General features: G+C 58.4%; 1 protein-coding gene across 1 annotated transcript in view; it reads left to right on the top strand.

Moving 5' to 3' along the window:
* The window catches only part of GRM4 (glutamate metabotropic receptor 4), a 43,808-nt gene that overhangs the window by 6,718 nt on the left and 23,379 nt on the right, over nt 1-13,711 (top strand). Inside the window, exons 2-3 of the mRNA XM_068659952.1 lie at nt 1,046-1,807; nt 8,898-9,114. Of these exons, the coding sequence (XP_068516053.1) occupies nt 1,289-1,807; nt 8,898-9,114 (736 nt within the window). The 5' untranslated portion in view covers nt 1,046-1,288. The remainder of the gene's footprint in view (nt 1-1,045; nt 1,808-8,897; nt 9,115-13,711) is intronic.

The raw sequence follows: 13,711 nt of genomic DNA, 5'->3' as shown, positions 1-13,711 counted from the left end.
TGCCCATCCCGGCTGCTTTTAATTTGCGCTGAGCCTCGGCTCTCCTGCCCGGGGGCAGGCAGAAAGCCAAACTCTCCCCGCAGCTTGGGCGGGTGCTGTCGATATTCCCCGTTGGAGGCTGTCGATACCCGATGCTCGCAAAGAAGCAGCGGCCGATGCAGAGCTCAGCAGCCCAAATGGAGAGCGGTGCGAGCCGCGGTGCTTAGGGGCACATTTTGGATACGTAATTCCTGGTTTCTTCGGTGCCTGGCCAGGTCTCCTTTTGCTTAAGACCCAGCTCAGCTCTGCGCCTGCGTGGCTGGCAGCGTGGTGCTCAGGGCGTGCAGGCAGGTGGTGGCAATGGCCTCATGGCAGGGAATGGAGGAGAAATTTGGGAATCAGCCCCTGGCTGCCCCTGTCCCTTTGGATCGTGCTTGTTTGGTATCTCCAATCTTGACCCCGGTCGTGCAGGGGATGCAGGCGGGCTGCTAATGGCAGCAGCTTGCTTGTGGTCAGGGTCATCGGTGGGGAAACAAGGGGGCTGTGGTCCCTGGAGTGCAGCAAGGGGTGCTCAGGGAAGGAGGGTCTCTCTAAAGAGAAAATTCCCCCCCCACAGATCAGCTCAGGGTCTCCATGCAGCGTAGCTTTCAGGGGGCTGCTTGGTTCCCGTGCCTGGCTGTGACCCTGGGGCAGGAGGGATGCTGTAGGGTGGCTGGGACCAGGGCTGTGCTTGCATTGGGGTTTGGCCCTCTCTGAGCACTGCCCTGGGGTCTGCCCCACCCTGATAGCTCCCCAAAGGGGGTTTGGGATGGGACGGGTCCCGGGGCTCCCCTCCAACCCGTGCCAAGCTGGCCCTGCTGCTGGGGCTGAGCGCGGCAGGGGCCCTGCGCCGGATGCGCTGTTGGGGCTGAGTCAAAGCAGCTGGCGTGACTCACAAATCCAGCAAATCCCAAATCTTTTCTTCCGGGCTCCCTGCTGAAACCTTGGAATGGCTGACATCTTCTCCATGCTCCTGTTTAATTTCCCCCCTCTTTCTCTCCTCCTGCTCCCCTTTCTCCCTCCCAAGGGCTCTGCAAGAAGGACCCGAACCTCTGCTTGGGCAACCCCTGCTGCCTCTCCTCCCCGGCGCAGCGATGCCGGTCCTGGCACCCACCTGCAGCCCGGCTGCTCGCCGCACCCTGGGGGCTGCCGGCACCCATGGGAGCTGCTGACGGAGCCGCCGGAGCCATGCCACCCACCCGTGCCCGCCTCGCCGCCTGACCGCCGCCGGGATTCGGGCCGCGCGCTCTGCCCCAGCACGGCTTCGGCGATGAGCGGGGGTCGTTTTTGCATGGAGCGTCTCTCCTTCTGCCTCCTCCTGAGTGCCTGGAGTTGGGGCTGGGCGCCCGGGGGTGCCGCCAAGCCCAAAGGCCAGGGCTACCCGCACATGAACTCCATCCGCATCGACGGGGACATCACGCTCGGGGGGCTCTTCCCCGTGCATGGCCGGGGCGCGGAGGGCAAAGCCTGCGGGGAGCTGAAGAAGGAGAAGGGCATCCACCGCCTGGAGGCCATGCTCTTCGCCCTGGACCGCATCAACAACGACCCCGACCTGCTCCCCAACATCACCCTGGGCGCCCGCATCCTGGACACGTGCTCGCGGGACACGCACGCCCTGGAGCAGTCGCTGACCTTCGTGCAAGCCCTGATCGAGAAGGACAGCACCGAGGTGCGCTGCGTCAACGGCGGCCCCCCCATCATCACCAAGCCCGAGCGGGTGGTCGGCGTCATCGGCGCCTCGGGCAGCTCCGTCTCCATCATGGTGGCCAACATCCTGCGGCTCTTCAAGGTATGGGGCTCCTTGGACACCTCCACCAGGGCTGAACCCATGAAAAAACGCGGCGGTTTCACCAGGTTTTTGCATGCTTCCCTCTTCCTCCACAGCTGGGGGCAGGCAGGAGCGCGAGTGTCTTTAAAAGCGTTTTCCTGCCTCCCCCGGGTCCCCAGGGATCCCCTCCTCCGTCCCCCTCTGGTGACGCTGCTGCAGCAGCAGGCTTTGTCTTCTCCCCCGGCTTCGTGGCCAGGTGGGATGCTGACGCTCCTGGTATTCCTGCTGGAAGCCTTGCGGGGGGATGGACGGGCAATCAGCTCAGGACAGGGTGCAGGATGAGACCACAGGGCTGGAAGGGACCTGGGGGGCTCCATCCCAGCTGCCTGCACCCTGCTGGGTTCAGCCCGGGCTGCTCAGGGCTTGGTCCCAGTGGATGCTGAGAACCCCCCAGGGATGGAGAGGGCTCAGCCTCGCTTGGGGAGCTCCCCGGCCCTCTCCTGGGGTGTCACCTGAGGGGACCAGAGGTAAGGTGACACCTTAGCCAAATTGCTGGGGAGCCGCATTTATTGCTGGGATGGGAGCTGCATTTATTGCTGCCGGCTGCAGGGTGCCAGGAGGGGACGGAGGCGACCGCTCTGTGCCCGGGGACAAACTGGGGACACCGCTGGCTTTGCCCCTGGCCCTGGGTGTGCGGAGGGGAGCGGGGTGCCTGTGGCCGTGGCGCTGGCTGCGGGCTGCCTCTCCCATCGCTCTCCTCCGCTCCAGCTGCAGGAAAACCGAGGAGTTTATAATTACATCCCCCTCGCTGTGCATTTATTTATCCGCAGCAATGTCCTGGGGCTAGAGCGAATGTTTGAACAAGAGCCCCCTCAGCAGCAAAAGGCAGAGAGAAATGCAAACAGGCTGCGCGCCCGGCAGCGGTGGAAGCCCCGAGCTGGCGTTACGCACGCTGCCTCCCCCTCCCGAGCCTCGAAACCCTCCCTTCCTCGGGGGCTGGCTGCCTTCCTCCCGTTCCCCCTCCTCATCCTCCTGCCTGCCCGCCCGGTGTGCGGAGCGCTGCGCCCTCCTGGGAGGGCTGGAGGCTGTTAGCAGAGACTGAAAAACAGATCGCTGATGGAGTTTGATTTTTCTGGGTCCCTTTTAAAAAAAAAAACGTGTTAATGTTCCAGGCGACGAGCGAGAGGGCTATTCAATAATTAAAATAATATAAATTAGAGAGAGCGGGAGGAACTTAAAAGCTATTTGCCGAGACAAAAAAAGATTGAATGCTCACTTCAGGGGGGGAGGCAGTGAGGAAGGAGGCAGGAGAGTGACAGCTGGAGGAGCGGGGGGAGCTGTTTTGGGGTGGGTTGGGCTATTTTTTTTTCCCTTTCTCCTCCAATTTTGCTGCTTGGACAAAGCATCTGTGACCATGCAGGGGGATGTTGCTGAACCCCGATGCACCCTGGCACTGGTGGTGGCCCAGTGGGGACATGTCTCAAGCCTCGGTGTCCCCAGTGTGGGGACCCGGCCCTCAGCTCAACTGGGAGCCCTGGGACTCGCTGTCCCCATCTCCCTGCCAGGCGCTGGTGGCCCCAGCACGGGGGCATCGCTCCCGCGGGATGTCAAGTCCAGCCCTGCCCCGCGCTGCCTGCCCGCCGTCGCTCTTTGTTATTCAAATAGTGGGTTTATGGCACGGACATGCTTAAAATGAAAATCAGGCAACTTCCATTTCACGCTGCCGCTGACCTTTAAGCGCGGGCGGCTCCGCTCAGAGGTTCAGCAAAGCGTTTGCCTCCCCGGGCACGGCTGCGCTCACAGTTTTGCCTTTTCCTGTCCCCTCGAGGGACGATGCTCGCTCCTGGGCTGGAGCCAGAGATTTGGCTCCTGCATCAGCCCCGGGACTGCGAAGTGCTGGGGCACCCTTTGTGCAGGGTACAGCCGAAATGGGGGCACGGAGGGAGCACCGGGGGTACCCCTGGGTGCAGGATGAGGCTCGTGGGTCTGGGGGCTGAGCAGCTCCCCCTCTGCCTGCCCCAGGATCTCTGTGCACGCTTGCACCCACGCTGTGTCTGCTTCGTGCTGTGGTTCGGGCTCCCCTTGCCCTGCTGGGAGGGTTTTGGCCGTGGTGCTGCAGAGCCCTGGGTGGGATGGGGTCTCAGCAGCCCCTGCCCTCCTCCAGCTGGCCCCTGTTTGGGGGTGCTGTGGTCTCCTCGCCCCGTGCTGTGCTCCCTTCCCGTGCGCCCCGCTCTGCTCCATCCCCTCCCCGCCAGCCCAAAGCCATTGGCAGGGAGGGCTCGGCGCATCCCTGGCAGGGGTTTCGTCGCTCCCATGCTCCATAAATAAATAACGTGTCCTTCGTTAGCTGCCATTGCCTAATTAAAGCTGTACATCAGCGGAACAACTTGCAGATGCGGCATCCTCTGTCCAAGCTGGTTTCATCACTCCTCGCAGCTCTGCATGCAGAAAAACCTCCCCTCAAATCCCTGCTCTCGCCTCCTTGCGATAGCATCTGTCTGTCGTCACTGCCAGAGCTTTCTGGCACGCTCCAGCTCCTTCCCACCCCTGTCTGCTGGCTCTCCAGCCTCAGCACTACCCACTTTCTCCTGAATGACCACGGCGACGATGGTGTAAAAGAAACCAGGTCCATCCCCTGCAAATGCGACTCCCCAAAAGCTGCATCAGGGCCCGGGCTGTGCTTTTTGATCCCGTCCTGAGCGAGCTGGGGCACAAGGAGCACCCGTGCACTCAGCTGGGGCGAGGAGCATCCAGGGTGAGCGGAGGCGCTGGGCACGCACCCGACACTTAGAGGCGCTCGTTTCCTTCTCTGCAGCGAGTTCTCGAGTTCATTTTAGCACCGGGGTGTTGTACAGCATGATTAATCCACCTAATGGAGGACGCTGGCCCATCGCATGCAGCGGGAGCTGTGCGTGCCCATGTGCCTGCACGCACAGGGGGGTTTTGCTGGCCGGGGGTGCGGAGCAGGATCCGGCCCCCAGTGCCGAGCCCTGGAGTGGTGGAAGGGAGGTGGTGGAGCGAGCGTTGCCCTGCGCACCACGCGGCGCTGCTTAGCGGGTAAATAACCTTCATGAAGACGGGGAGGTGGAAAGCGGCTGGGGGACGCTCTGATTAATCACCCGCTCTGTTGCTGCCAGTTCATTTCCTCGTTCTGCTCCGGGTTTATTAAAACGAATTGCAGCCTCCCCGGCTCCCCCGGGCTGCCCCGGCCACGGCAGCTCCCCCGGCACCGCTGGGCGAGGAGGAGGAGGAGGGCGGCAGGGTTGGTGAGGAGCCCGATGAAGGGCAGCGACCGCAGCTCCCTGCACCCTGAGCTTTGCTCTTGGCTAGGTTGGGAGCTTGTTTTTTTTGGGAAAAAAAATAGGATGCAGCCAAGCAACTGGCTTGGTTTATCAGGTTTTGGCAAAGGGGTGGGCAGGACGGGGAGCTCATCGCTCCCTGCCCCAAGCTGTCCCCCCTCGAGCGTGGCTGTCGCGTGTCACCCCGCAGCAGCTGGGGCTGGGAACTGGAGGAATTTGTTATCAGCTCCATGACAGGGTGCTGTTTGGGATGCTGGAGTGATTTGCTTGCCCTGGCCCCCGTTTCCATCTGGGGAAACCAATAGTGACAAGGGCTGAGCTGGCTCCGCGCAGCCCCCTCGTTCCCCCAGCCCCTGCGGTGCTTTGTGCTCTCCCTAATTAAAAGCCGCTGTCCAAATGGCTCAATGATGGAAATTCTAATTAAATCAATTCCATCTTGTCTGTGAACCAGAGGTTGGCATAAGATACGCATGAAATTAATAATTATGGTTAGGGAATTAGCTGCTCCTGACCCCGTCTGTGGTGCAGGGGCAGTGGTGCAAGGAGCAGTGGGGTCGGAGCACCGCATCCCTGCAAACCCCGGCTGGGGGCCGTGCTCAAGTTGCTGCCTTTGTCTGAAGCTTTCCAATCTGGAGCAGATTATGATCCTCTGCTGTTAGACAAAATGCTGCTGTTAGACAAAACGCTGCGCTATCGTCAGCCGGTGCTGATGAAATGGGTTTCGAGCCCAGGTGCTTTTGCGGTGGAGGTGTCGGGGGAGAGTTTGAGGTTGACCACACTGGTGCCCCGAGGGCAAATCTGACCCAGGGGCTTGGGGGGCAGGACTGTACCCCTAACCATGGCTTCTGCCTGCTCTCCTACCCTGGGGGAGCTTTTCTCAAGGCTGGGGGTGTTTCTGAATGATGGTGACCCCATTTTTGTTCAAAATGAAGGAGAAGGGAGGTTTTTCCCTCTGTCCCAGGGTTACTCCTTGGTCTTGATGGGGTAAGGTAGTCCTGGGGTGCAGGAGAGCTGATGCCGCTGATTTCTCCACCAGCACCGTGGTATTTAGCCTGGTCTGGCAATGACCCAGGCAAGGAGCTGAGAGCAGCGTGGTGCCTCTGCGAGTTTGTTCAGGGCTTGTGCCGGTGCCCAAATGTGCAGCTGAGGTGCATTGCCAGCTCCCCCCACCCGCATCCTTCTTTCTAAGAACCTTGAATTCCCTGCCCGCATTTTGCTTTCATGGACCTGAAAGGACTTTTGTCTTTTATCTGAGAAAATAGCTGGTGCCGGGAGTTGGGCTATTGTAAACCAGGAGATCAAAAAGGCAGAGGGGGAAAAAGGCAGAAGAAATCTATCAAATGGTCATTTGGGAACCGGTATTTTATTTTCACTTCCATCCAAGGTAGTGTAGCGAGGGAGAAAAGCTCTTTCAGTTTGTTTATTAAAATACGGCTTCCAGTTCATAACCTGGAGATCAACAGGTACTGCCTAGGCTCCGCTTCCCCGCAGGGGCTGGACCAGGCTGTGTGCCCTGGGGTTAATCCCAACCCTGGGCCTCAGCCGGAGCCCATTGGCACTTCCATGGGACGCGGTGTCCCAGGGGAATATCCGGGAAGCATCCCTCCTCTGCAACCTGCTGCGGAGGCGTGGATCTATTAAAACCATGGAGAAAAATTAGTTGGGTTTGATGGCCTGTGGAAAGCCAGCTTGGCACCATTTCTGCCCCGAGTCTCACATGGCACCGCTGCTTTGCGCACCCACCTGGCCCCATTGCATGGGCACGCTGCACACCAGCCTCCTCGTGCAGTGCCTCCACCCCGACCCTCCCTGCCCGTCCTCCCGGCACCGCTGCGAGCCTGGCAGGGAAAAGGAAAGGGGAGAAGGAGCGGAGCATCCCCCAGCTCCCTCCCCAGGATGAATGATTGCTAGACGAGCGCCTCGCCTGCTGAGCAGAATTTTAATCGGGCCTCACGCACCGGCTCCTGGTCGCAGATACCCAACGAGCAGATCACAGCCCCTTGGAAAGGAGCACAAAGCAGATTGTCACAGAGAATAATCCTATTTGTGCCTTGATAAAGATTCCTTCCTTTCCCTCTCCCACTTGTTCTCCTTCTCTCCATTTTTCCTTCTCATATTTTGCTGTAGGTGGAGGGGTGGCTGCTCCTTTCCAGGGGCCGTTTAGCATTCAGGTGGAGTCGTGGGTTTATAACACCGGTATCACGTTTAATGGAGAGAGTGAGGGACTGGAGTGGAAAAGGGGAAAATAACAGGAAAGCAGAGGAGAAACTGCAGCACGGCCTGGGAGCAGGAGTGGAGTAGGACGGGGCAGCCGGGAGGGCCGGGCAGGTCCAGGGGGCAGCTTTGGGGTGAGCCCCCACCCTTGGGTGCTGGGATCTGGGTCGGGGGCTGCTCCCCACCATCGGGATGGGGCTGTGCTGGTATCTAGCCAGGGAGGTGTTGGTTGGAAGCACCATCGTTAGAAGGCAGGTGCCAGCATTTCAGGCTCCCAGTGCGGTGGCTTGGTCTTACAACCTGCACTAGGATGCCTACGCACCCCAAACCTCTCCACACCCCCTGGTTCTCCCCTCTGCTGCTGCAAATTAGCTAACTGCTCAATGCAGGAGTGGCGACTGGTGAGGCCAAACTCAGCCTGAGCTGGTTTAAGGCATCTGGCATGACCCAGCTGGGGGATCCTGGGGGCTCATTGCAGCTCCCCGTGGCTCCAGCTGTGTTTGTTCTCCTGCAAGCTGCGATTGCTGAATTGTTCCTAAACTGGGAGAGGGAGGAAAGGCCCCCCACAGCTGGGGACTGCTGCTCTGCATCCCCTTGCCCTGTAGCACGGAGCAGTTTGGGGTCAGCGTTGCTTTGGGCTTTTCCTCCTCTGTTTGTGCTGTGCCTGTAGCCACGGCCAGGCTGCACCACGGCAGCTGGCTGAGCTCCAGCCCCTGCCATTAAATCGCTGCTAAATCCAAAACCACGTCCCTGTTTTGGGCAGGGTTTGGCAAGCCCTCGCGCTGTGCCAAAGCAGAGGAACGTTGCAGAGGTGCGTGGTGCCCGACAGGGCGTAGGATGCGGAGGTGATGGATGGGCTGGCTCTGGTTTTGGTACATCTTCAGTAGGGAACTTCAGGCTGGTGCGGAGAACCTGGGCTTGATAATTTAATAAACCTTTTCCATCTTTAAGATAAATTAACATCTGTGGTGTGTTTTGGAGATGTAAAGTGCTGTGTAAGTGCTAAGCATCGCATGATCCTCCGGTGCTAAATCACTCTAATGTACTGCGCGAGGTGCCGGAGCTCTGATTAATTTAAAAGGCTTATTTATGGCTTGGCTGGACAGGGTCTGGCAGGGTGCGCTCCTGTCGGTCCCTCATGGGGCAGGAGGCCAGAATATCGTGGCTGTGGAGTTCAGGGCAGGAACAAGGCTTTCTCTGGGGCCTCTGGCATACTGGAGGCCCTGCTGGGTGTCACTGAGGGGTCCCTCAGCCTCTCCACTGCCTCCTCCTGGGGCCAAACCAGGCATCACAGCCGGGGTTTGGCTGCTGCAGGTCCCAGCCGGAGCTGGTCCCTTCTCCTGGCCGCCCTGTCATCCCGTGGCCTCTGCTTTCCTGTGGCCATACCCAGGATCTGGGCGTGAGCAGGCCTCACACCATTCCTTCACCTCTGTTTTTGGCTGATTGGGGGCCTGGTTTCTTCTGGACGCTTCCCAATTCCTTGATTTCCACCCCCTGCGTCCTCCTGAGTGGGATTTGGGGACCATGGGCCAGGTGAGGGCAGTGCAGCTGGGTGCAGCTGACCTTTTTCTCCTGACTCCGATCTTTCTCCGTCCCAGATCCCCCAGATCAGCTATGCATCAACCGCCCCGGACCTGAGTGACAACAGCCGCTACGACTTCTTCTCCCGCGTCGTCCCGTCCGACACCTACCAGGCCCAAGCCATGGTGGACATCGTCAAAGCCCTCAAGTGGAACTACGTCTCCACCTTGGCCTCCGAGGGCAGCTACGGGGAGAGTGGCGTGGAGGCCTTCATCCAGAAGTCCAGGGAGGACGGTGAGCAGATTGCCCCCCTGTGATGGGGGCTTGGTGTGGGTTTTGGGGCAGAAAAGGCAATTGGGTGACCAGGTGGGTCACCACCTGGGTGACGTGCAGCTTGTTGTGGGGTGGTGGGACGGGTCTGGGGCGTCGTGACCTGAGCTGAGGAATGGCAGGAGTAGGGTTGGGAGCCCTGCTTTAGGGCATGATCCTGGGGTGCTGGGGGCTCAGAGCTTTGGGGTTGCTCTGCTGGTTGTTTAGTTGTAGGGACACTGTGGTGGCCGGTTCCTAGGTTGGGTGTGTGTCCTGTGCAGCACCGCTGCATGTCCGGGGGTGCTGCTCTTGTCACCTCCCCATGGCCAGCAATGGGGATGTCACCAAGTGGGGATGGGAGCAGCCATCTGTAGGGCGGGCTGGCTGACTGCTGCCAGCTCCTCTCAGAAAGCATCTTGAAATCCCATTCCCTGCGCACAAGGAGACCTCAAATCTGCTGGGTCGGCGGCTGCCAAGCGCGAGCTGATCCAGCCCCCTCCTTCCGCACGGAGCTGGGCGCCTTCCAGAAGAAAAGACTTTTACAAATACTCCCAGGTTTTAACAGAAAATAAAGTTGGCACCAGCTCATGCTTCACCCAATTTTAGTGGAATTATCCCTGAGGGCAGGTGCTTTAACTTGTCTATAGGCTTTGGACAGGCGGAAAGTCCGTGCTCAGCAAAACTCTTTTGCGAGGATTTGTCGGGAGCCAGAAAGCGTTTTGCTGACAGGAGCGCAGGGATGCTTAGGAGGGATTAGCAGCCTTGGGAGCAGTGGAAAAGCTCGTGGGTACCAGCTGGTGGCCAAACACCCACCCAGGGACCATCTGAGAGGGACGAGGACCCCCAGGCACCGCTGCTGTGGGTGCTGTTGCAGTGGGCATCAGCCCAGGCAATGGCTCCGTGCACCCTTTCAGGGGGTCTGGAGCTGCCCCAAGACCCCCCAAAGGGGCTGTTGGGGCTGCTCCTCGCCCCAGCTTCGCTTTGCCTCTGCGGCATAGTGTGTGCAGGGCGAGCCGGGAGCTGAAGAGTGTTTTCTGATGCAGTTAAAACCCTGCAGAGTACAGGCTGCTGCCTATTACTGGCTTAACTGTGTCTGAATGGCACATTAAGTTCTGGCAAAATCGGTGGGACACCAGCCTATCTGGAGCTAGTCAAACTGTGTTATGGCCTTATAAATGGATAAAGGGAATAAAAACTTCTAGGTGACGAGCTCCTAATCAAAGCCCTATAAATAGGAACAGCGTTAATTCTGTCTCTCGCGCGCGCCGTGGCACTGGGAACCGGCTGTGCTTTTAATATGCAGAGAAGCCCATCTGGGGATTCAACCTGGAATCTGCTCTTCAGGATTTTAACTTGAAAAGCAGAAAAATCTTCACGGGCCTACGGCTGCAGGAGGAGCGCGTGGGGGTGTTTCGGAGTCGATGGCTGCGATGACTTGAGGCTGTCTGCACGGCTGCGTGCGGCTTGGGGCGTGCTGTGCGTGTCCCCCGGGCTGGGGATGCGGGTGCAAGCGGCGCTGGGGGGCACGTGCTGTGCCACAGCTGTGGCTGAGCACACAAAATCCAGGTGCAATGGGGATACACGGGGCTGCAGGTGTGCAGCTTGGGCACGCGTGGTACCCGGAGCACTGGGGCGGCAGATTGGGGAAAGGATGCTCGTGGGGGTGGGAAGGATGCTCGTGGGGGGGAATGATGCTCGGCTGCAAGCGAAGGGCTGTGTTTATGGCTCTGTTAACAGCTTAACCAGTAACCCTACTGGGGTTTGTAAATGCTAACAGCAGCCCCATCTGGCTCGTGATGATAACGAGATTTGTCTGATGACGGAAATAAAGGGAAAGAGGCTTTTTTGTGGGAATGAGGGGCATTTTGCATGGGTTTTCCACACGAAAAGGAGTTTCCTTGCCTGCCCTGGGCTGGCGGGTCCTGCTGGGCTGCCCATGTCCCATGACAGGGGAAGGGCTGCTGGGACCAGTGGGTTACATGGGGAGATGACAGCAGCGTTGGGTTCAGCTGCCATGTTATTCTATCTAGCCTTGGTGTGCCTTAATTTTGGGGAGAACACAGCATCACACAGCCACTCCATCTTGGCCATCGCTTCCCTGTGGGGTCTGGGTGTGGGGCTGGATGTGGCCAGGGGATTGGGCCCGGTTCAACCCCTCCATTATGCACCATTAAGGAGCAGGTGTTGTGACTGGTGGTCCCTCTGCAGCACAAGCGCTTCTGGTTTGAGATACCTGTGGTTACCGTGAATTCCTATCACCAGATGGTTAATGATATGATGGCATAATTGCAGTGTAAACGAGTGTACATGGAGTTGAAATGCACGCGTATTAATCTGGGACTGAGGCAGTCCTGTAATTTGTATATCCGCATAACCCAACGATTATGTGCATTAGTGATAATTTAGTTATCAAAAAGCATAATTCCACTGTAATTGCGGCAGAACGGCAGCGTGAGTGCAGCCCGTGCGTTATCAGCAGTAACGCTGCTCCCCTGCTCACTTGTGTACAGGAGCTGTCGTGCATCAAACGCCGCAGCCACGCGGGGCCTGGAGACGCCGCCGGCACGTGGGCGCCTGCGTGGGGTCTGAGCATCTCCCGGCGTGGGGTCCTCAGGGTTTCCTGGCTCCTGCACCCACAGAGGGCAGCTCTGCAGCTGTCAGTAATGAGAGGATGGGGACGAGAACGTGCTGTGTGTGTTTATGGATGCATTTTTAGTTTGAAAATCCCCCCAGCCTTGTGCCCTGTGCGAGGTTTGAGGAAGAGCCTCGCTGTGCCTGCTTTGCCTCTCCATGTTCCCTCATAAATTTGGATGGCCCTGCTGTCACCAAATGGCTTTACACCAGCACAGAGCCACTGGGAGCTGGCGAAGGATCCGTCCCTTTCTTTTATAGCCTGTTCGTGTATGCCTGGCTCTCATTTCCACTCCTCCAGCAGCATAAAGGACCCGGCAATTTATTTCTGCTTCAAGGTGCCTCCGGACTGTCAAGGCGATGCAGAAGGGCTGCTGCTCGAGGATCTGGCCTCTGCTTGTCGTTTGTCAAGCCGCAGAGCTCTCCGGGCGTGCTGGCACGGGGTCTGGATGCCGCAGGGCACGGGTGGGCACGGGGACGGCGCTGCAGGCTGGGCGCGCGTCTCCCTGCGTGCCGACGCGCTCGCTCTCCCCCATAACATCGCTGCGCTTCATTTCTCATGCCAAGCCTGAGTGTTCGGAGTCGGGTTTTATTTCCATCAGGCAATAATGCTCATTGCTGTAGTTAGCAGTTAGCATTCAAGCTGTTTGCTTTCTGATGCATTATCAACTTGACCTTCAGTTTCAATTTTTAGCAAAGCTTCGTGCTAAAGCGGCTTCTGCTGCAGCGCAAAGCGTTTCTGCTCCAGGCACGAACTCGCCCCTCGCCGCCGGTGGGCTGGGAAGAAGTTCGCCCTGGGGCAGGTTATTCTGCTGAGTGACCCACGGGGGCTGTCTTGCAGCCAAGGGCTCCTGAGCCAGCCTGACCCAGGAGGGCCGTTAGGTTTTATGTATTGCAATTACTTTGCTGGCCCCTGGCAATTGCTGCCGGTTGCACCGATGGCAGGATGGGCATTATGCATGGGAGCAAAGGTTTTTTGGGCGTTATCACTGCCAAAATGTTATGTCTGCAAAAACGGGTGTTTTACTTGGACATTTTGAAACACTTTAAGTGCATTCTCCCCCAAAGCATCGTGCAAAGACAGGGGATATTATCTGTATGTGCAGCTTGGCACCAAGGTGCGGGGCAGGGCCAGCAGCGGGTGCCCCAAGCTCCTCTCGTAGAGCATCTCACCGCCCCTGGGTGTCCCCTGGGGGAAGGGACAGACCTGTCCACGGTCCCCTGGCTCTGCGTGTGCTGACATCTCTGCTGTCACTGAGCTCTTGGAGATGAAGCATTAGATTTATGTTTATGTAATTTAGCTGGTGTGCACAGCGTGTTATGCCACGCGTCGTAATGTGCTGCGCTCTGCTTTGTGAAGAGGGCAATATTTCTCGGCGAACGCACGACTCCTTAGTCATGTGTCTGGATCAATTTTACACTGTCATTTCCCCCCTCTATTGTTTTATCCTTCGCTGAGTTTTCTATATTTTTAGTTAAGAGCCTGATATGTATTTGCGGTGCATTTGTTCATTACCGTGTGACATTCATGGCTGTCTTTCTGCTTTTAGCCGGGCTCATTACTTTTGCTCGATGCATCAGAATGTCACCCCCGAAGGGGGATCTGACGATCGCAGCCCCGCGCACGAAGTTTGGGTGATGCTGAACGTGGGCTTCAGCATCACTCCTGAGTCTTAAGGTGTGAGGCAGCACCGAGTGCCACATTTCAAAGGATTCGATGTGCAAGCGTGGAGGTGGCTGCCCTGGGGAGCGGATGCCACCGGTCCTGCAGATGCCACCTCCGTGGGATGGACGGGAGCACAGCTGCTGGTTATTTCTCAGGGCTGCTTGCAGGGAGAACTTTTTTTGGCACGCCACCACCTCCAGCAAAGAGCGCAGGAATTAAAGCGGGTGACCTTCAGCCCTGTGACGAAAGGAGGTGTGATTAGCAGTAATGCAGAGCCGGGCGAGG

Source organism: Anas acuta, chromosome 24, assembly GCF_963932015.1.
Source record: "Anas acuta chromosome 24, bAnaAcu1.1, whole genome shotgun sequence".
Lineage (NCBI taxonomy): Eukaryota > Metazoa > Chordata > Aves > Anseriformes > Anatidae > Anas > Anas acuta.
This window is presented reverse-complemented; position numbering and strand designations above follow the sequence as displayed.